Source organism: Petaurus breviceps, unplaced genomic scaffold, assembly GCF_028583685.1.
Source record: "Petaurus breviceps papuanus isolate PSGF00001 unplaced genomic scaffold, PetGlider_PUasm1.0 126, whole genome shotgun sequence".
Taxonomy (NCBI): domain Eukaryota; kingdom Metazoa; phylum Chordata; class Mammalia; order Diprotodontia; family Petauridae; genus Petaurus; species Petaurus breviceps.
The window spans coordinates 54,743,900-54,765,137 of record NW_027185655.1 but is presented as its reverse complement, the minus strand read 5'-3'; the positions used below and the strand labels follow the sequence as shown (position 1 = coordinate 54,765,137).

Below are 21,238 nucleotides of genomic sequence, written 5' to 3'. Positions count from 1 at the left end.
GGAGGAGAGAATGGAAGTGGGAAGACTGGTCATCAGGATACCACAATAGTCTAGAAAGAAGGGCTATACACCTGGGTAGTTGCAGTGTAAATAAAAAGAAGGGATAGATGTAAGTAATTATAGCAAAGGTAGAAGAGGCAGCAGTTAGCAACTGATACATATTGGTCTTGAAGTAAGTTTAAGAGAACAACAGTAAGGATTTGAAAATGGATGACCAGTGCCGCCATCTTGTCTCTCTAATAAGATATTTGACAGCAGATTTAGGATATTTGTCAAATTTCGTGAATTCCATCATGTCTGATGCAGCCCCGTGAACTTGGTATTTCTTCTTGTCATTGCCTACCCTCAGCGAGATGTTACTGCAAGTTTCTTAATATCTTTGTTTTAAAGCAAAAGGCTTGGTCATATCCCCAAGAAGGCACAGCTGTCATCAGAAAGTAGGTGGCTGATCTTTCCTATATTTCTGTGACCTTATAGAGAAGGAGAAAACAAGGGATCGCAGTGACCCTAAAGAGGAAATCGGCATGCTGACCTGGTACAGTCTTGCTAACTCTCTAATGTTAAGGCTTATTCAAGGGTGTCGGTTTCCAGGTCTTGCCTGCAGCCATCCAACCTATGGTTCGTTATTTCTGCCACAACAACAAACAATACAGATCTCAAAGTCCTCTGGGATGAGGTTCATCAAAGAGCACTGGAATCACAGGAGTCAGTCTGGTAAAAATGCTTAGATATCAGTAGATTAAAATTTGCATCATAATAATAACTCCTGCCAGGTAACACTTTAAAGTTTATAATTTGTTTTCCGCATAACAAACCCATGAGATAAGCAATGTAGACATTACTACACCCATTTTACAGATGAGGAAACTGAGGCCCAGAGAGATTAAATGACTTGCCCAGAGCCACACAGTTAATTTGTAACAGAGGGAAAATTTGAACTCAGGTCTCCTGACTCTGAGCCCAGTGGTATAGTTCTACTACACTATGCTGTCTCTCCCTTACTTCAATTCTAGTTGATGACCTCTCCTAGCTGAACGTCAACAATAATAAACACAGAAGTGACACGTAAGACTTTCTTAGCACCATAGCCCTGAGCATGTGGTTGTGTAAACTCTTTCCCTCTCTTCCTCAATCTGTCTCCCTCTTTTTCTCCTCATCTCTCCCTTGATGCCCCTCTTCCTCTCCCTCTCCCTCTCTTTCTCCTTGCCCCCAACACCATGTTGCCTCTCCTTTGTTTCAAGGGGTGGTCAAAATTAACCCAACTACACACAGGTGCTTCACGCAGTTATTTACTATAGCACCAGGACTAAATGACTGTCTATGACTTTCAGGAAAGAACTATACAACTGGGAGGAGGCCCATAAGTAGCAACTTAAGAAAGCAGGGTGTAGGACCAATGGATGCATGAGAGGAGGGGAAATGTTCCTTAATCAGCAAGAATAAGGGATTGGAAAGGGAATTTTTCCCCCTGGTGTAGTGGTAGGAATATCCCTCTATACAGAGGAAAAGCTCTTTCTCCTGGAAAACATTAAATAGGAAAACCAGAGTTGTACCTGATTTATCAGGGGATGAGGAGGAGCTAAACAGTTCAATCTAAGTAAGTGTACTCAATTCTGGAAAATTCTCAACTCACTCTACCATGTTTAACAGATTATTCTGCCATCAGCTTATAACTAAACCAGACACTGTAGCTTTTTTTCAACACAAACAGTGATACACACATGGGAGAGTTTGTGCACACACACATACACCCACACGCATCTTCTAAATGAAATCCCAATTGAGTGTCATCAGGCAAGTAGATCTGAGTTATATTTCCATGTAGATAAAGAATGACTGTCTATAATTCCTTTAAATCATGAATTCTGCTTCTCAGTGTGGAAACTGTGGCATAGCGAGGTACAAGGAGCCTTCATGAATTTTGCAGAGATAGAGAACATTGTCTTCATGGGATAATATCACAGAGGTCTTTTTTAAAAAGTCAAAATGATTTTCCTCCAACTATTCTCATCCTGTACACTTCTCTAAGTGCTGCACTAATTGATAATTGCACACCACATTGGGAACTTATAAAAACCAAAGGTTGAGTCCCAAAAAAGTATTGCATGAGTTCTTTCCTGAGGGAACGCTAAGAGAGAGCTCAGAGAAATAAAATCTGCAGACTGACTGTTTTAGACATCCTGTCTCTGGAGTCTTAGGAACTCTACATTCTTTGGCAGGACACGACTGCAGTTTTTACCAAAGGCCCAAAAGTTGGCATTCCCAACACAGTTTCACTTTCTGTACTGCACATATTCTACTTTCTCATAGTTAGCCAGAACATCTAACAGCCCAAAGGAACAACAAACAACTACAGCAACTTAAATAGACTTGTTTTTTGTGTATCTTCAGCAACCGACTCCCTCTACCCTCAGCCTAGGTACAGATTTTCCTTTTTCCTAAAACATCAGTAAGAAATACTTGTCCCAGAGAATGGTAAGCACTTTGAATATTGAAAATGCTCCAGGGTCATCTTTGTGACACAGTGAATAGAGCACCAGCCCTGGACTCAGGAGGATCTGAGTTCAAATCCAGCCTCAGATACTTAACAATTACTAGCCGTGTGACCTTGGCAAGTCACCAATTGCCCCTCCAAAAAAATGGAAAAAGAAAATGTTCCAGAGAAAATGAAAACATCACTAATAGAAAATGAAAGTCCATGGAAGAATTTTGGAATGAGAATGGTATAGGAGAGAAAGTACTATTCACAAAATTCTGTTCTATCACAGATTTAGACCTGGGAAGGATCTTAGAAGTCATTAGAAGTCCAATCCCCTCATAAGGCCCACAGAGGTAAAGGGCTCCTCCTGTTGACTTTATTTTTAATACTATTAATTCCTATTATCATTACTAAACTCCTTCTGAAGTTGCACCATTCAACTAGCTTTCAACATGCTCATAACCATGGGTTTTCTTTGACTCTTTCCTTCACCTCTCATATATCCCATAATTGACCAAATCTTATCGATTCCATTACCACTATATCTCTCATGTCCATTCCCTTTTCTCTATTCTCTCAGTCATCATCTTAGTACAGGATATAATAACTACTCACCTGAACTACTTAACCTCCCAACTTTACCACCTGTCTGCTTGTTGTGTCCCTGGTATATTTAATCAGCATTTCAAATTCAACATGTAGAAAATGGAACTCTCACCTTCCAAAAGGCAAAAAAAAAAAAAAAAAAGGAACTCTGTTTTTCTCCTATAAATCCAGTACTCCTTCACACTCCCCTTTTTTTCCTTTTTGCTATTGTCATCCAGAGAACCCAGGAATAATCATGTGCTCTTCCCCCTCTTTCTTTTTTTTTTTCTTTTTGGAGGGCAGTTGGGGGTAATGACTTGCCCAAGGTCACACAGCTAGTTTTTGTGTTAAGTGTCTGAGGCCGAATTTGAACTCGGGTCCTCCTGACTCCATGGTCGGTGCTCTGCTCCCTGAGCCACCTAGCCGCCCCTTCTTCCCTCTCTTTCAATCCCTACATGCAATCAGTTGCTAAATTCGTTGATTCTGCATCCATATCTGCCCCATTCAATCCTTTCTATCCACTCAAATCACCCCTACCCTATTTCAGGTCCTCATCCTCTCTGTCTTTGACTATTTATTACAATAGCTTCCTCATCAATCTCTTTTCAATCTACTCTCACTAATCCATTTTCCACAGAGCTGCCAAAATACTCTTCCTAAGACACCGGTCTTACCAGGACACACTCACTCAAAAATCATCATTGCTTCTGGGATAAAACACAAACTTCTTAGTTCACCATTTAGAGTCTTCTGCTGTCTGGCTCTAACCTCGTTTTTTCTGCTGCAACTCAATTATATATCCAGGCATAGCAAAAAAAATAATAATAGCTAGCATGTGCGAAGTCTTTAAGATTATCTTATTTGATCTTCACAACCCCCTAGGAGGTAGGTATTTTAATTATTATTATCTCAATTTTACACATAAGGAAATGGATTCAGACAGAAGTTAAGTGACTTGCCCAGGATCACACACTAGTAGATACAATCACTCTTCAACATTCTTACATTTAACTTCAGGCATTCCCATGATTTTTACCAGTGATCTCATTTTCACTTTTGCATTAGCCACCATGCACATGGGCAGTAGAGGTACAATGGGTACCAGTTTGTGGGGTGGCCATACTCTAAGACCCTTGAGGGTCTCAAACAGAGCACAAAGCAGATGCTGGTGACATATTATTTCAAGCTGGTGCAAATCTCCAACGCCACCCACCAACCATGAACATCAGTGATGGTGATGTCAAGACCTGACTAATCTGCAACCTCTTCCTTGATTTTCAGAGGGTGGCAAAAGTAGAGAGGTTTACAGTAGTATTGTCCACAATAAAACACCCTCACACCACCATCTGAAACAATTAAAGGTAAGATTTAGGTTTTAAAAATGCTTTAGTTTTAAGAATTCTATTTGCTATACAGTAGATTCCACATATTATGAAAAGTGAATGTCATCTGAAATCAATGTCTTTTGACACTGAGATCTTAGCACAAAAGGTCCCAGAATTCTAGGGAATTAATAGAGAGAAAAATAATGTTTTACATGTTACTTATTTTATTTTGTATACTATTTATGGGTTATTTCATGGTTACTATATTAGGAAAAGTACATATTATCAGTATTAATGTTTTGTTGTAAAGAAAAAGTATATACAGAAAAATGTATTTTCAGTAATCTCTAGCAAAAGATTACAGTTTTTGGTCAGTCATGGGAACCTAACACCCTATTTTCCATAGGTTCAATGCATCAGCATTCATGTTTTTGACTTTTACACCATTTTCTAGGGATGTCAACCCCATAAAATTTAAGGACTGATTGTATCTGAGGCAGGATTTAAATTTGGATTTTCCTGACTCCAAGGCCAGTTCTCTATTCCCCATGCCAGCTAGCTGCCTAAAAAAAGGAAAGAGTCAGAAAGATGTACATTCAAATCCTGTTTTTTAATATTTATCTAATCTCTATTTTTACTTATTTTTATATATTATATGATTTAAAGTATATTTAATTTATCTAATAAATATGACACTTGCAAGTTGCTTAACTCTTAAGAGTTTCCATTTCCCAATCTATAAAATGGAGGCAATAAAATTATTAATAGGACCCTTTGTGCTATGAACTCCTTTGAAAGTCTGGTGAAGCCTATGGACCCCTTCTCAGAATAATGCTTTTTAAGTCCATAAAATAAAATATATAAGATTCCAAAGGATACCATTTTTGTATATGTGTGTCGATATAAAATATATACACATGTATATATGTATGTATACATACATACATATATATATTGTGTGTGTGTATACATATACATGTATATACAGAGAGAGAGAGAGAGAGGTTTTTTTGAAGTTCACAAACCCTAGGTTAACAAATTTTGACCTAGGGGTGGCTAGGTGGCGCAGTGAATACAGCAGTGGTCCTGGAGAGGACCTGAGTTCAAATCTGCCCTCAGACACAACACAAAAAACTAGTTGTGTGACCTTGGGCAAGTCATTTAACCCCAACTGCCCTCCAAAAAGCAAAAAAAAAAAAAGAAAAATAAATTTTGACCTAGAGGAAGGCTCCCTTTGAGTTCAGCCTCTATAGAAGATAGAGAGGAGAACATGGGTAAGAGTCACATAGGATAAGAATGTGTGGGTGGGCTGTGAGCTATACTGTTAGCAGGAACTGACCTTCTACCTTATTCCCAACTTCCCTCCACATACTCTAGGATTTAGCTACAGTGACTTCCTTGCAATACTCCATTCTCTATCCTGCCTTTTCATTGGCAATGCATGTCTCAGATCCTCTACCTCCTCACCTCCAATGGGCAGGACTCGAGAGCATTGTGGGCTGTGTGTGACCTGACCTCTCTGTTACAGAATATCTCATGAAATCCAACTGTTCGTTTTACCCATGAGGAAACTTAGGACCAGAGAGGATGATGACATGGTTTCTCTGGCCTCCTTTTGTTTTAGGTCAATTCTCACCTTTTGAAGCAAGCTGCTTGAGGTCTCCCCAGATGCTAATGCTTTTCCCTATCCTCTATTCCTTTCAGACCACCTTCTTCTAGTCTACGTTTACCTTGTAAGAACCTAATTATTTACATGTCATCTCCCTCATCAGACTACAAGTACCTTGAGAATAGAATTAGGTTTGTGCCAGCACACAGTGTGGTATATAGTAAGTGTTGAATAAATGTTGACTGATGTGCGTATACACACACGATACAACAGAACATTTAAGTAACTAAATAATAAGGTAGATACTCCTCCACAAATTCATTCAGCCTCTGGAATGACCCCCAGTGAAGGGGAGCTCACTGACTACTTCTTCAGGCATGAATTGAACCAGATTTCCAGAGGTCTCTTTAACTCTACTACTGTGAACCGTGGTATGGAGGAAGAAGGAAAATAAGGGGAAATATGGAGAATTCCTATTTGGGACAGGGGATGATTAGCCTAGAAGATAAAAGATCTGGCAGAAGGGAATGGAGGAAGGGAAGAATGCTTTCTTTAGGTCATAAGGAAGATGTATCACAGTCAGTCAGTCATTTGTTAAGTACCTACTATGTTGATTCCTAAGGATTCAGAAAAAGGCAAAAGACAATCCTTGTTCTCAAAAGGAACTGATTTTGGCTTCAGAAGGCAAAACTAAAATCAACTGGCAGAAGTTGTAAAGAAGTAAATTTAGGCACATTAGGAAAAATTTCCTGCAATGAGAGCTGTCCCAAAGTGCACTGGAATGCTTTGGGGAAGGGTGAGGCTTCCCTTCACTGGAGATCTTCAAGTAACAGTTGGCTGGACATTTGCTAAGGATGCTATAGATAGAATTCCTTGTCAGGTATGTGTTAGACAAGGTAACCTTCAAGATTCCTTCTAATTCAGTAAATCCAGAACTTCCTAGATAATAGAATCACTGGATTTAGAGGGGAAAAGGATTTTACAGACCTCTAATGTCAAACTCAAATGGAAAGGGGGGGGGACACTAGACTATACATAAGGATCCTTGTGAGTCACATATTAACTTATTTTTAAAGTATAACATTATATTAATAATATATAATATAATTATGTATCATTATACTGTAGTATATTATTATAATAAATATAATATATAATATTATCTGTTTTGCTGCATTTTTATTTATTTTGTTAAATATTTCCCAATTAAATATTTAATCAAAAATATTTAATAAATTAATTACATATTTTTATTTATTTTGTTAAATATTTCCCAACTGCAATTTAATTTGGTTTACTTGGGAATCTTGTGGGTCACATGCAATCTATGGAGTGCATGTTTAATACCTCTGTTATGGGCTATTCAGCGAAGTCCAACCATTCATTTTACACTTCAGGAACAGGACTAGAAAGGCTAAGTTATCTGGTGTCACATCACTAAAGAATATGGTCCTGCATGCAAATGATAAGTATTCGCCTCACGACCTCGCTTTGCGATTTTCCTGACTTGTGAAGCTAGCATTATATTAATGTCATATGTATCATTTAGCGTCCCCTAGAGCAAGAATGAAAATAGCTCCATCAACAAATCTATGCACCATTAAATATTAACTGTGGCTGTGAATATTATGTATTCTAAGAACTTAAAAGCACATTTCAGATACAGCTGAAAGATTACTGTTTATAAAGATACTGTCATTTTTTCAGTCAAATCATTATGCTCAGGATCACAGATTTAAAGACAGAAAAGACCTTCGAAGTCACCCTCATTTCACAGTGTAGGAAACCCAAAGAGGAAGCAACTTGCCCAAAGTTACACATGTAATAATACATATGAGAGGTGGGATTTGAACTCCGGTCCCTTGATTCCAGAACCAGTATTCTTTTTAGTGTACCACACTGTTTCCTCTTCATATTATTAGACAAAGTGGGAAAAAATCTTTATAAGACTAAAGAAAAAAAAGGGAAAATAGCTCTCAAATATTATCCCACTCATACCTCTGGAAAGACCTATTCTTCTGAAGGCCTATAGCATACATCAGAATTCCCTTTCCATTTCAAAATAACCACATTTTTCTCTAAAAAAAAGAAATTAAAGGTAGGCATTATGAGTGTCTCTCTGCAACCTTAGAACCAGAGAATGTTCCAATGGGAAGAACCCTTAGAGATCATTTAAAACCATTCTGGATTATACTTGACAAAACATTTTCTTCACAACAAATCTGTGGAAATAATGATAATAATAAAGTGGAAATAATATTAACCCCATTAAATGGATGAGCAAACTGAATATGAGAAAGGTGAAGTGACATAGTCACACAAGGAATAAATACTTGAGAGAGGGAACTCAAAGTCAGGTTGTCTGGCCTCACTTCCCCATTTTACAGATGAGCAAACTGAAACACAGAGGGGTAAAAATGACTAGACCAGGAGAGGCTACGTAGTACAGTGAACAGAGCACTGGCCCTGGAGTCAGGAGGACCTCAGTTCAAATCTGGCCTCAGACACTTAACACTTAGTAGGCGTGTGACCTCGGGCAAGTCACTTAACCCCAATTGCCCTGCCCTCCTCCTCCAAAAAGCAAAAAATAAAATTAAAATAAATAAATAAAATGACTAGACCAGCATCACCTAAGTTAGTAGCAAAGTCAGGAAAAGAATCTTGGTTTCTGAGAATTTTCCTCTTCCCCAATGCACCCTTCTGGCCTTCTCAGAACCATCTTGTGTTTGATATTCTAGGATGAGGATATAAGCTATTTTTAGTCCCCAACACATTAGGGTCTGCTTAACCATGTGCCAGGATTACTCTTGAGTGGAGTACTATTTTAGGCAGTACTGGTTAGTTGGACAGTGTGTCTCAATTCTCTTCTAGAGTTTGACAATTGCACATCACCACATGGTTTGTGGAAAAATATGCATGCATGTGTAAAAGTTGATTGAGTGAAGGGTGGCCAGGTGGCTCAGAGAGTAAGATCACTGGCTCCAGTGTCGGGATGACCTGGGGATCAAATCCAGGCTCAGATACTTAGCACCACACCCAGAAATAACTGGCCGTGTAACCTTAAGCAAGTTACTTAATCCCGATTGCTTTATTAAAAAAAAAAAAGTTGATCCGTGTGTTTTTGAGTTGGGTCATCATGAGAAAAAATTCTCCTGAAATCTTCCAATCCATGAACTGATCCAACCATTCTGGAAAGCAATTTGGAATTGTGATAAGAAGGTAATGAAAACATCCCATACCCTTTGAGCCAGATTACACTGCCCAAAGAGGCCAACAATAAAAAAGAAAGGCCTTATATACACCAAAATATTTAAAACAGCTCTTTTTGTAGCAAAAGGCTAGAGACAAAGTAGTTACCCACTAATAAGGGAATTGCTAAGCAAGATGCAGTATATGAATGCAATGGAAGATCACTATGCCAGGAGACATGATGAGGACAGAGAAGCATGGAAAACATATGAACTGATGCAAAATGAAGTAAACTGAACCAAGAAAAGAATATATAAAATAAGTATAACAAAGGAAACATAAATCACAGCAAAAAAAATAATAATAAAGAAGACTGAAACTGAATGCCATGATAAAGTACGCAAGGATGTCTCCTTTCCCTACTGTCATTTAATAGTTCTAGAAATGCTAGCAATAAAAAGACAAGAGAAAAAATTAAATGTATCAATATAGGCAAAGAGAACTATCCGTTTTGCTGATTATGTGATGACATACTTAGAAAAATGTAGGTGATCAGCAAAGAAACTAAATGAGACAATAGTTTCAGCAAATTTGCAGACTAAAAAATAAATACACAAAATCAACATTGTTTATATATAATAATAACAAAATGTAAGCATCAATAATTGTACAGGAAGTTCCATTCAAAATGATAGTTACTAATTACACAAAGTATTTGAAAATCAATCTATGAAAGCACATTCAAAAATCTATTTAGATACAATTAAAAATGATTCTTAAAAAAAAAAATAAAAAACAACTTAAAATGCCAGAGAAATATTCAGTGTTCATGAATGGTTCATGACAATATAATATATTAACCATATATATGACCTTATATATGACCATATAATAAAAATAACAACACCAGAATATTTTATTTATATATTTAATGCTATATTAACCAAACTATGAAGGCGATTATTATATAGTGCTAGATAAAAGAATTTTTAAAAAGCCAAAAAGCCTTTTAGAGGTCAAAAAGATCTAGAATATCACAGAAAACAATGAATAAAAGTACAATCGAGGAAATAGAACTTCCAGACATAAACCTATATTATAATGCAGCAATAATCAAAACAATTTGGCACTTGTGAAAAATGAAAAGTAGATCAATGAAAGAGATTAGCCAAAAGAAATATTTAACTCAATAACTCAATGTTCAATAAATCCAAAATTATAAATTACCTGGACAAGAATTTCCTTCTTGATAAAAACTAGAAAAACTGACAAGAAATTAGCTTAGGACCATATTGTATATAATATTCCACAATAAATTCAAAGTGGATAATAATCTGATTAATAAACATCATACCATAAAAAAACAGAAAATAAGCCAGACACCTTTTGCAGATTGGATAAGGAATGAATTCTTCGCCAATAAGGAAGAGCTGAATGGATAAATTTGAAATTACATGAAGTTGAGAAGTTTTTGCACAAGCAAAATTAATGCATTTAAGGAAAAAAAAGGAAGTGGTTAACTTTTTTTTTGGGGGGGGGGTGTCTTTATAATCAAATATCACTAATAAGTGTTTGACATCCAAGACAACCAAAAGAAATACACAATACCAAAAGCAGTCAAAGGATGTGATCAAATCATTCTCAAAAGGATTATAAACTATTTGAAAGAATGTGCCAAATCATTAATAAGAGTAGAAATACAAATAGAACAATGTGATTTGACAATCAAGACTTCTCTATCATTGTAGAAGAGGAAGGAAAGGAAACAAACATTTGGTAAGTACCTACTGTATGCCAGGTGCTGTACTAACCACTGTACAGTGAGATCACCAATCTTTTGAAATATTAAAGTACTATTACAGATGTCTAAGTGATTGCAGAAAAGATCCAACTCTTGGCACTTATGTATAAAAATAGAAATTCTCTGAGAAATAGAACCCTCCTACACAGGCCATTAGGGATTCTCAATTAATGCTGGAACATACAAATGGTTTCCAAACTTGTTCAGACAGTTGTCTCCTTACGCAAGAAAGGTCCTGTGTTATAACAGAGAAAACGCTGGAGACCTGGATTACTGGCCTGCTTCTAAGACTAGCTGTGTGATCATGGGCAAATCAAATCACTTAATGCTTCTAAACCTCTTTTTTTTTTATCTATAAAATAAGGGGAATCACGTTACTTTCCTCAAAAGATATTTTGAGGAAGGTGCTCGGTGAACCTTAAAAAGTGTTATAGAAATGTAAGTTCTTATTAAGATTATAAAGAACCTAGAAGAGGCATCCAGGATATAGGAGCAAGAGTTGGCTTTGGAGAACAGAACACCTGGGCTCACATCTCCTGTCTGACACACAATGAATGTGAGACCAGTGCCCCTAAGGACTAAATAGCATAGCCAGGGCCTTTCTGTATAAATGGAGTGTTCCCAATACAAATTAAATCAGAGATGCCATTCAAGGAGGGGAAAAAAAGAAAAACGGAAAGAACCTAAGACAAGTTGAAAGAAAAAAATACCGCCAAGATAAAACAGGCCATTTTGTCTATACTTTTGGCTTCTCTACCCTGACTCACTCAGTACTACTTATGTACCTAAGTAACCCATAGGGTGGGGGTGGGGGGAGGGGTGTCTAGTAGGGATACAAGAGAAAGTAAATGAGAGAACTTGAATTAGGCCACAAAGAGGAAATCACACGGCCTTAGTGTCCTATTAAAGAAAACAAACACATTCCCAGCTAGGGAGCATTACAATTCAGGACAATTCCTACTGCAAACAGTCTGTCCTAAGTTTTCAACGCTAAACTAATGTTGACAAAAGAAGAACAATCCTTACCCGGCAGCTAAAGGTCCCCTCTTCCAACACTGTGAGAGGTTACTTCAGGTGATAAGGATGCCAGTCAGGTGTATTGGAAAGATCTGGGGATTTGTAGTTAAGAGACCTGGGTTTGGGGGCGGCCAGGTAGCACAGCGAGTAAGAGCACCGGCTCCAGTGTCAGAACGACCTGGAGATCGAATCCCGGGCTCAGACACTTAGCACCCACCCAGAAACACCTGGCCGTGTAACCTTGAGCAAGTTACTTAACCCCGATTGCTAAAAAAAAAAAAGAGAGAGAGAGAGACCTGGGTTTGAATCCCGACTCAGCTAGAACCCTCACTGGCTTTGGGATCATGGGCAGACCATGGGTGAATCAAGCACCAGTCTCAGCCTCAGTTTTTGGTTTTGGGGTGTGTTTTTTTTTCATTTGTAAAACAGGGTTAATACACTTTATACTTCGCATTGCTGTTGTTCAGAGGAAAGCATAAATCTTGTGAAAAATACCATAGAAATGTTGACTAAGCTGAATCAAAGTCAGAGCTACCCCAGAAAATTTCAGATGGATGGATACTGCATCACAGTAGACAAAATCCCTAGTAAAGTCTTAAGCCGAATTAAGAGATGCAGAGTGTAAAAAGCAAAGATTAGAATCTCCATGGTATATGAAGCAGCCCTTGCCCTTACGATCACACAACAAACACTAAATGGAGTGTTCCTAATACGAATTAAATTAGAGATCTCATTCGAGGACAAAAAGAAAAAAAAAAAAGAGCCTAAGACCAGCTGAAAGAAAAAAAAATTCTGCAAAGAGAACACAGGCCATTTTCCTATGCTTTTGGCTCGCCCGTCCTTATTCACTTAGTACTACTTATATACTTATGTTTGTATGGGGTAGGGGAAGGAGTGTCTACTGAAGAAGGAAATGCAAACAGTAACTGAAAGTGTGAGGCGGGAGATCAGGTCACCCTACTGAAGATACCCTACTCATAAGACCCCCACTCCTGTTGCGGTGAAGATGGCCTCTTCCCTATACTACTGTAAGAACTTCCTAATTGGTCTCCTGCCTCAAGTTTCTTTCCAGTTCTAGTCTAAGAAAAATTGAGGAGGCACAAGAGAGATGATGCCCTATGCTCCATTCATTTGGTCACTATCACAATATAAAGTCATCAAATCTAGCCTGGCCCATTGCAACAGCAACCTTTTGGTCCCTCCTTCTTCTCTTAACCCATCCTCCAGATAGTGGCCAAAGTAATGCTCCTAAAGTATTGCATCATTGATTGTATCATTACCCTGCTTAAAAAGCTTCAGGGTTTCCCTACTGCTGTAGGAAAAAATACAGAACTCCTCGAAAATACAAAGCTTCTCAGCCTGGAATTCTAAGCCTTCAACAATTTGGATCCAACTGGTCTTTCCTAGCACATTTCACAAGTATGCTAGAGCCACACTGGCCTACTAGCCTTAGCTAGACTAAGCATTCCACCTTCTGTATTCATACCTTCCTACAGATAGTCTTCCCTCGCCCCCACTCCCTGATCTTTTCTACTTCCTGAAACCTTTAGCTTTGTTCAAGATCCAGTTTAAGTATTAGTTTGTATCAAAGTCTTTCTTGAAACCCCTAGCTGTTAATTCTTTGTCTCTGTCTCTATATCTCTCATATATTGGGAGAGATGGTCCTGGTTCAAGAAGAAAGGACCAATAAATAACAACAACCACATAGGGTATTGTACCATTACCTTCAGGGGCTCTCCCCAAAGGAATGTACATTTTGATCTCTGCAACCTTTTTTTTTTCCCCCTTAAGGACCTGGACTTAAAGCCAAATCATTTTGGTTTTCATGGATGGGCCAATAATTGGTCCCTGGCCAAGCCCCACTTGGTCACTGTTTGGGCCCTGACTGGCTCAGAGTGGAGGGTCTTTCCCTCCCAGATTGATTTTTTTTTTTTGACTAGGTAAAGAGGCCATTCTCTGCCTCATTTCTTATCAAGCCTTAATCACTGAATGGGTGTTGCCTCAGACAAACTCAGAAGGACCTTAGCTTAAAAAGGCCAAGGTTTCCCACTGCATCCAAGGCCATCTCCAGTCTTCCTGACCTATATCCTGCCCTTGGACCCGCTGGTGACTTTGCACAGCCCTCTCTCACTTAAATCTAATTCACCTGCATCTCGCGGCATCACCTCCCTGATGTCATGGTCCTCTTCAAGAACAAAGGACAAACAACAAAAACAACCGCTGGAAGGGATACAACAGCACTCTTAGTCTAGAAAGATATATTGGAGCCAGACCTTGAGTGCCACGTTAAGGATTTAGCTACTAAAGAGAAGTTAGGCATGAGTCTCTTGAACATTTCAATTTTATTATGAGTGCCACTTAATGAAGCTTTTTGGTGTTATTGTAATATATAATATAAAGTATATATAATTATATTATTATAATATATAGTATTATATATTATAACACAGTGTTATTAAGTTATGGCAGATTGTAAAAAAGCAAAAATGGTTCAAGCACCATGTTGCCACCTCTCTTGATTATTATTTTATTCTCCTGATACAAAATAAAATAACAACAAGAGTAAAAACACTCAACTACGAATGAGTAAGAAGAGTATAATGCGTGAATTGGAAAGATAAAACTCCACAAAATGTGTGATTGAAAATTGAGTGGACTTTTTTTAAGCTTCAGTAATTGACATGTCCTATGGAAAAAAGGCATACATTTTTAAGGGTCTAAATTATACATAGTCTAGTAGGTAGCATCAGAGGACTTGAATCCAAATCCCAGTTCCACTACTGATGTTGAAGCCATTCTGGGTATACCATTTAAATTCTATGACCTCAGCTTCCCCACCTATAAAATAAAGGAGGTAACCTAGATGATCTCAAAGTAACCTTCCAACTCTAAATCCTACAATCCAATGAATTTCTCAACATCTTTCCCCCATTCCCAGAAAGGAATTTTATTGAATTTTATTAGAATTCAATAAGAAATTTATTAGAATTTGTTGAATTCTAATAAGGCAAGAAGTAAAAAAGCAAGTTGTCTTTTTTTTCTAGTAAGGTAATCAGTGTTAAGTGACTTACCCAAGGTCACACAGCTTGTAAGCATCAAGAGTCTGATGCCAAATTTAAACTCAGGTCCTCCTGAATCCAGGGCTGGTGCTCTATCCACTGAGCCATCTAGCTGCCCCCAAAACTGTCTCTTTAAAAGTATTTACTCTTTAGAGCACCAGCCTTGGAGTCAGGAGGATGTAAGTTCAAATCTGGCCTCAGACATTTGACATATTTACTAGCCATGTGACTTTGGGCAAGTCACTTAACTGCAATTGCCCTCCAAAAAGCAAAAAAATAAAAATAAAGTATTTATTCTTAAATCTCTAATCCCATTATGATCACAGTTGAGGCAGAGGGTAAATAGAAGAAAGAACATTGGATGTAGATGGAGTCAAAGGACCAAGGTTCAAATCCTAGCTCTCTTTACTATATGGGTAACTTTACACTGAACCTCAGTTTCCTCATATGTACAATAAAAAGCTTGTACCAGATGAACTCTAATGTCTCTTCCATACCCAAATTTTATACTATGAGCCATAAGACAGCAGAAATTATAAATGTGTTAGAAACAGCTCTTAGGACCTGATGGTATTAGATTCTGCAATTCAGCAAGACCAGAGAGAACAGAATACAAATTCTAAGACAGATGCACCCAAGCACGTAGCATATTTTTCAAGTATTCTTTCCATAAGGTAGATGGGGAGAAAGAAAGGCACAACTTTTCCCTTAATAAGCATTTCCTCCTAATGATGCTTTTGCAGTGAGAGAAGCAAAAATATAGCAGACTTCTTTTTTCCTTTTTTTCTTTTTATTGATGCTCTTTAAAAATATATATATATATATAACTTTTTAAAGACTTTTCTGCCCCTAACAGAACCTTCCTTTGTAATAAATATGCAAAATCAAGCAAAAAAAGACAAAACAAAAATCAGCACACCAGCCATGTCTGAAAATGTCCTATTCTACACTGATAGTCCATTTCCTTGGTGAAGGGAGATGGGAATCACACTTTACCACTGGTCCTCTAAAATCACATCTGGTCATTGTATTGAAAGGCTTTAGAATAAAGTAGGAAAATGTCAATATATTGATTAGTATTGTTGTTTTTTTTAATTCACTTTCTTTTCTTTGTGATGGTTGTTTCTCTTCCTCTGTGAAGGGGACCAAAATGTCATCACTTTGTCGGGATAAAGGTACAGTGTGGCCGAGTGTGACTGACCAGACCAATCCAAGCTCAGAAGTCTCTACCACAGCTCAGGCACAATTAGTTCATACAAACATTTGGAGTAGAGATATCTCTAAATGGATACTGCTCATGATTCTTTTGAGCTACTGGGCACATCTCACATTTCTTTATCATAAGTACAGTGGGAAAAGTAGGTGATATAAAAACAAAAATAAGTATCTATTTGTAAAATAAACCTAATAGGTCCCATTTGAAATTGAAAATACTTTACATTATTTTGGTCATTTTAGTTCTATTCACTTAGTTCCCTGAATCAGTTCATATAAGTTTTCCCAAGTTTCTTGGACTTCAGATAAACCAATCTGGAGGGTAATAACACTGCATTACATTCATATACCCCAATCTGTTCAGTTAAATTCCAAGGGTACTCACTTCTCTTCCAGTCCCAAGGTAATCCCAAAAAAAGTGCTGCTATAAATATTGTTGTGTAATATGGGACCTTTACTTCTGTCCTTTCACCTCTTTGGAATCGATGCCTAATAGTGGCATTGCTGGGTCAAAGGTTATGTATAGTTTAGTGACTTTTTTTAGAATAATTTTAAATTGTCTTCCAGAACAGTTAGATCAATTCACAGCCCCGATAAAGGCCTTTCATTCTTCACTGAAAGCAGAAAGCATATTTTAACAAGCTCAAGAACAGGCAAAATCTAAAAAGATGAAATTTAATAGAGACAAATCTGAAGTCCTAGAACTGGATTCAACAAGTCAAATACACGGGTATGGGATGTGGAGGTGTGGCTACTCCACAGTTCATGTGAGAAAGAACAAGCAGTTTTGGTGAATCCCAAGCTCAATGTGAATATACAAGATAGGCAGTCTAAAAAAGCTACTGGCAAAGATAAGGAAGATGAAGAAATGGGAGGGAAGAAAACATTCAGAACCATAACCGCAAAAGTTGCATATTTATTATTACCCCATTTGAGTCTTTTTCACATGGAGCGTATAGATTTTTAGAAAGACTTCTAAGAAACCTTGTTTGCACAAACTTTCTGAATTGACACCAGAGAGGTTCCACGGACAACTAACTGATCAGCCATTTAACCACACCCTTCCTCAAGGAAAAATGTCTAGTATTAATAGTACATGCCCCACATTCAGGGAGTTTCTCACGGAAGAATTATCTTTTCCATCAGTTAAGAATGAGTGAAATCTGTCTCCTCCAAGTCCAACCACTACATGGGCTCCATCCCCTCCTGAAACTAGCTTCTTTACACCCAATGGAGGACCTAGTCCTTAAGTAATGGGTAAGAGGAGGAGGTAATCAGCATATTTTAAGTATGTGCCTGGCACTGTGCTAAGTGCTTTTGCAAATATTATCTCATTTGATCCCCACGACCATCCTGGGAGGCACTATTATTATCCCCATTTTACAGAAGTGGGGAAAGAAGGGGATGAGCATTTATTAAATGTCAACCATGTACCAAGGACTATACTAAGCATTTTATGAATATTATTTGAATTGATCCTCACAACTCTGGGACATAGGCGCTGTTGTTATTACCTTTTTTACAGTTTAGGAAACTAAGGCAGACAAAGGTTAAGTGACTTTCTCAAGGTCACAAAGCTAGTAAGTGAGGTCAGATTTGAGCTCAAGTCTTCCCGCTTTCAGGCTCAATACTCTATCCTCTGTACCATATGCCAACATACACCATATGTTGGATGGAAAGAGTCCTGGGCTAGGGAGCAGAAGACCTGAGTTGGGGGTACAGATCAACAACCATTTCCATGATGTGAGTTTAAGCAAGTTTATTAGCCTCATTATCCTCAATAATAAGAGGACTCAAAGGATTATGTTAGAGAGCAAATGAATTAATGTCAACAAAGTGTTTTGTTAACATTAAGTGCTATTTATATAACTGGACTATTTTGAGTATAGGTGACACTTTTATCCAAAATCTGGCACATCAAAACTTAAGTGATTTCTATAATCTCTCTCTTAGATTCATTTAATTCTTACAATCACTGCTTATCAAGGATAGTAATGACATAAACAGCTGAGAATCATAATGCTTCCTAAATCTCGAAACTCAAAGGGATTTCTTCTAAGACAAACCCTCTCACTTCAGATAGAAAGATAACTCTGCCCAAAATAGAAAGGGGCAGAGCTAAGATTTGAACCCAGGTACTCTGACCCCTAATGCAGTGCTCCTTCTACTATACAATGAATTAAAGGAAATATTAAGAAAAAGTTTAATTATTTTTAATATGGTTTAACTGTAGGATTGTTTTTCAGATTCTATTTTTTGGTATGATTTATATTTGGAGATCATTAATGAGTTATTATTAAGAGAAAGAAATGGCAAACTATTCCATTATCTTCACCAAGAAAACCTCAAATGGGGTCACAAAGAGTCAGACAAGACTAAAACTGACTGAACAATAGCAAATTACTGTTATTTAATGTTAAGCTGAAATTCTCCCCTCAAAGTTTCAAGAGTTGTAAAACTCAACTTCAGAAAAGTAGAAAGCCAGGCATTATATTTAACAGACAGTAGAATGTAGCAATTAGATCTATTTACTATATATTACATCATATTATATAAGATTGTTATATTACATTATATTGGATTGTGCTATATTGTATTTTATTAGATTACATTGTATTATATCATATCATGTTATATTATGGCACATTACATTATATTAACTTATAAACAGCCACCCAATTAAACTCACTAGGCTCAAGACCTAGTTCCAGAGAAACCACAGGATTTGAGGACACGTCAGTGGGTTGTTTGACAGTGGTAGGGTGGAAGGGTAGCTCTAGGCAGTCATCTGAAAGCAGGTCCCAGGTCCACACCTGAGCTTTCTTCATACCAGCTGTGCAGCCATCCAGATCAAGTTGACTTGGTCTCACTGTGGTCAAGATTAGAAATGTCCTGTGACAAGTCTGGACTTATTAGGGTTGCTGCTTGATATCAATGGGTCCATATCTGAAACCAAAGGTTTTGACAAGAAGTGAGCTATCCTCCAATCATGTTATTAAATAGCTACCGGTCATTCTATACTCATTTTTACCTCTTCCAAAATGAGTGAATAACAGACCCTTGAGAGCACTGAATTTAGAACCAATGGGAGTTTCCTTCCTGATGCACTTATCCATAGAATGGAATGTCCTCCTTCAAGGATTGTTTAATTTTTAATTTTGTATCCTCACCACCACAGAGTAGACATATACAGTAAATACCTGGTTATGAATTGATTCATCTGCTTCCTCAAAGGAAGAAATGATGGCAATATGAAAGAGGAAAATGTATTCAAAGAAAATGTGGGGGGGGGGGGAGAGGACAGGTAGAAGTCCAGAAATATTAATATATCTAAAATATTTTATTTAAATCTAGTTGTGAGCCCCTCCTGACTCTGATATCAACCATCTACCCAATGTTTAATCAAGTGCTATACACTTCAAAATTAGCCAATAAATGTGACCATCTGATGAGAGATGCTATCCAAATTGTCACTTTAATAACTGCTCTGTAAAGAAAGAAAATGGAGAAATCCTGGACAAATGGACAAGAAAGTACATCCTGTGGACTTTATTCTATTTCAATATTCTGATTAAAATCTAGTTTCCCTCATCGTGACATAATTAACAGAACAACTTTTTCAGAACCATAGTAAGACTGAAAATTAACGCACTGAATGATAGCTTTTAACCATGATTTTAACAGAGAGAAGGAAAAAAAAGGAACAGAAAGTGATACTTTGGTCTCTTTGACAGGCTTATTTTAGAAAGAAATTTTCATCCTACAGCCCTAAAACACCCATTATTACTATTTTGGGTTAAAATAATTTTGTTCTGAGAAAGAAAAAAAACAACTATGATTTACATTGCCTTCCACAGGGCGCAGTAACCACCTGGATGGTAACTTGCTGAAGGCACAGAAATAACTTAAGAAAAAGAGTCCAAGACAAAGGGTTGCATAATTCTTATTTCCCCTGCCAGCAGAACTCCCTTCAACTATTTTTTTAGAAAATATGTACTAAGTCTCGACAATTTCCAAATGGTAACCAGAAGCCTAATGGGGTAACTGTGACATATCACCATTCATACTCTTTTCCCTGAGCCCTGGTCTTATTTTGTCTATCTCTGTATATATATTTATGTTTATTTCTCCTGATAGCATCTAAGGTTCTGGAAGGCAGGTATGTCTTGTGTTTGCAACCAGAGTAAACAAATTAACATATATAAAGCTTCAAACCAAGCATTGTGTACATGCTAGCTATTGATGTTGTCATAATAAATATAGATTTATTGTAAATATTATTACAATGTTATTATTGTTATTACCACTACAAATCAGGAATTATTGGGGCCTGTCTGATTCTTCCCCCTCCACCCCCTCCCACTGATCACTAACTCCATCTAAGATGCAGCCTTGGAGTTGGAAGGTACCTGCTACTTCCTTTTCCCAAATCCTCAATTTCACACCTCTCTGCTTTGGCCCTCCCTTTCATTCACTTTATTTGCCTTGTACTATCTGTTGAAGAAATAGACAGGCTATTTTTTATCAAAAGGGCAGCAAAACAAGGGAAAACTGATCATGATTATGTATTTACTCTTGATTTTCTAGAAAGCAGACAATGTAGTAGAAAGAAAAGAGGGTCAGAAGTCAAAATCAAGTCATGGTTGCTGTTGGGTCAATTCCTTTATCCTCTATAAAACTCGGTTTCCCTAACTGCAAAAAGAAAGAACTGGATCGGTTGACTGCTAAGCTCCTAATTCTAGATTTCTGTGATCTTAGAGTTCAGAATAAAGAAAAGTATGATCACTAACAAGAAAAATAAATCACAATGCTTAGGAGACTGTTAGAAAGTGCAGATGTATTTTTTTACACCCACCCAACCATCATGGTGAAAGATTGGTTATCATCTCATCATCATGTCCTTTCAGAAGACATTCAGAATTAAGAGGTTCCTGACCAAGAAACAGAAGTAGAAGCATC

At 37.4% G+C, this 21,238-nt stretch overlaps 1 protein-coding gene across 26 annotated transcripts in view; it reads right to left on the bottom strand.

Moving 5' to 3' along the window:
- IRF2 (interferon regulatory factor 2) overlaps positions 1-21,238 on the bottom strand; it is a 141,740-nt gene that overhangs the window by 77,382 nt on the left and 43,120 nt on the right. For 8 of the 26 annotated variants that reach the window (XM_069096165.1, XM_069096347.1, XM_069096154.1 and 5 more), the window contains one exon: positions 19,093-19,225. The exons of 17 other annotated variants lie outside the window; for them this stretch is intronic. In XM_069096165.1, the coding sequence (XP_068952266.1) occupies positions 19,093-19,107 (15 nt within the window). In that variant the 5' untranslated portion in view covers positions 19,108-19,225. One more of the 26 variants, XM_069096281.1, reaches the window with a different exon arrangement.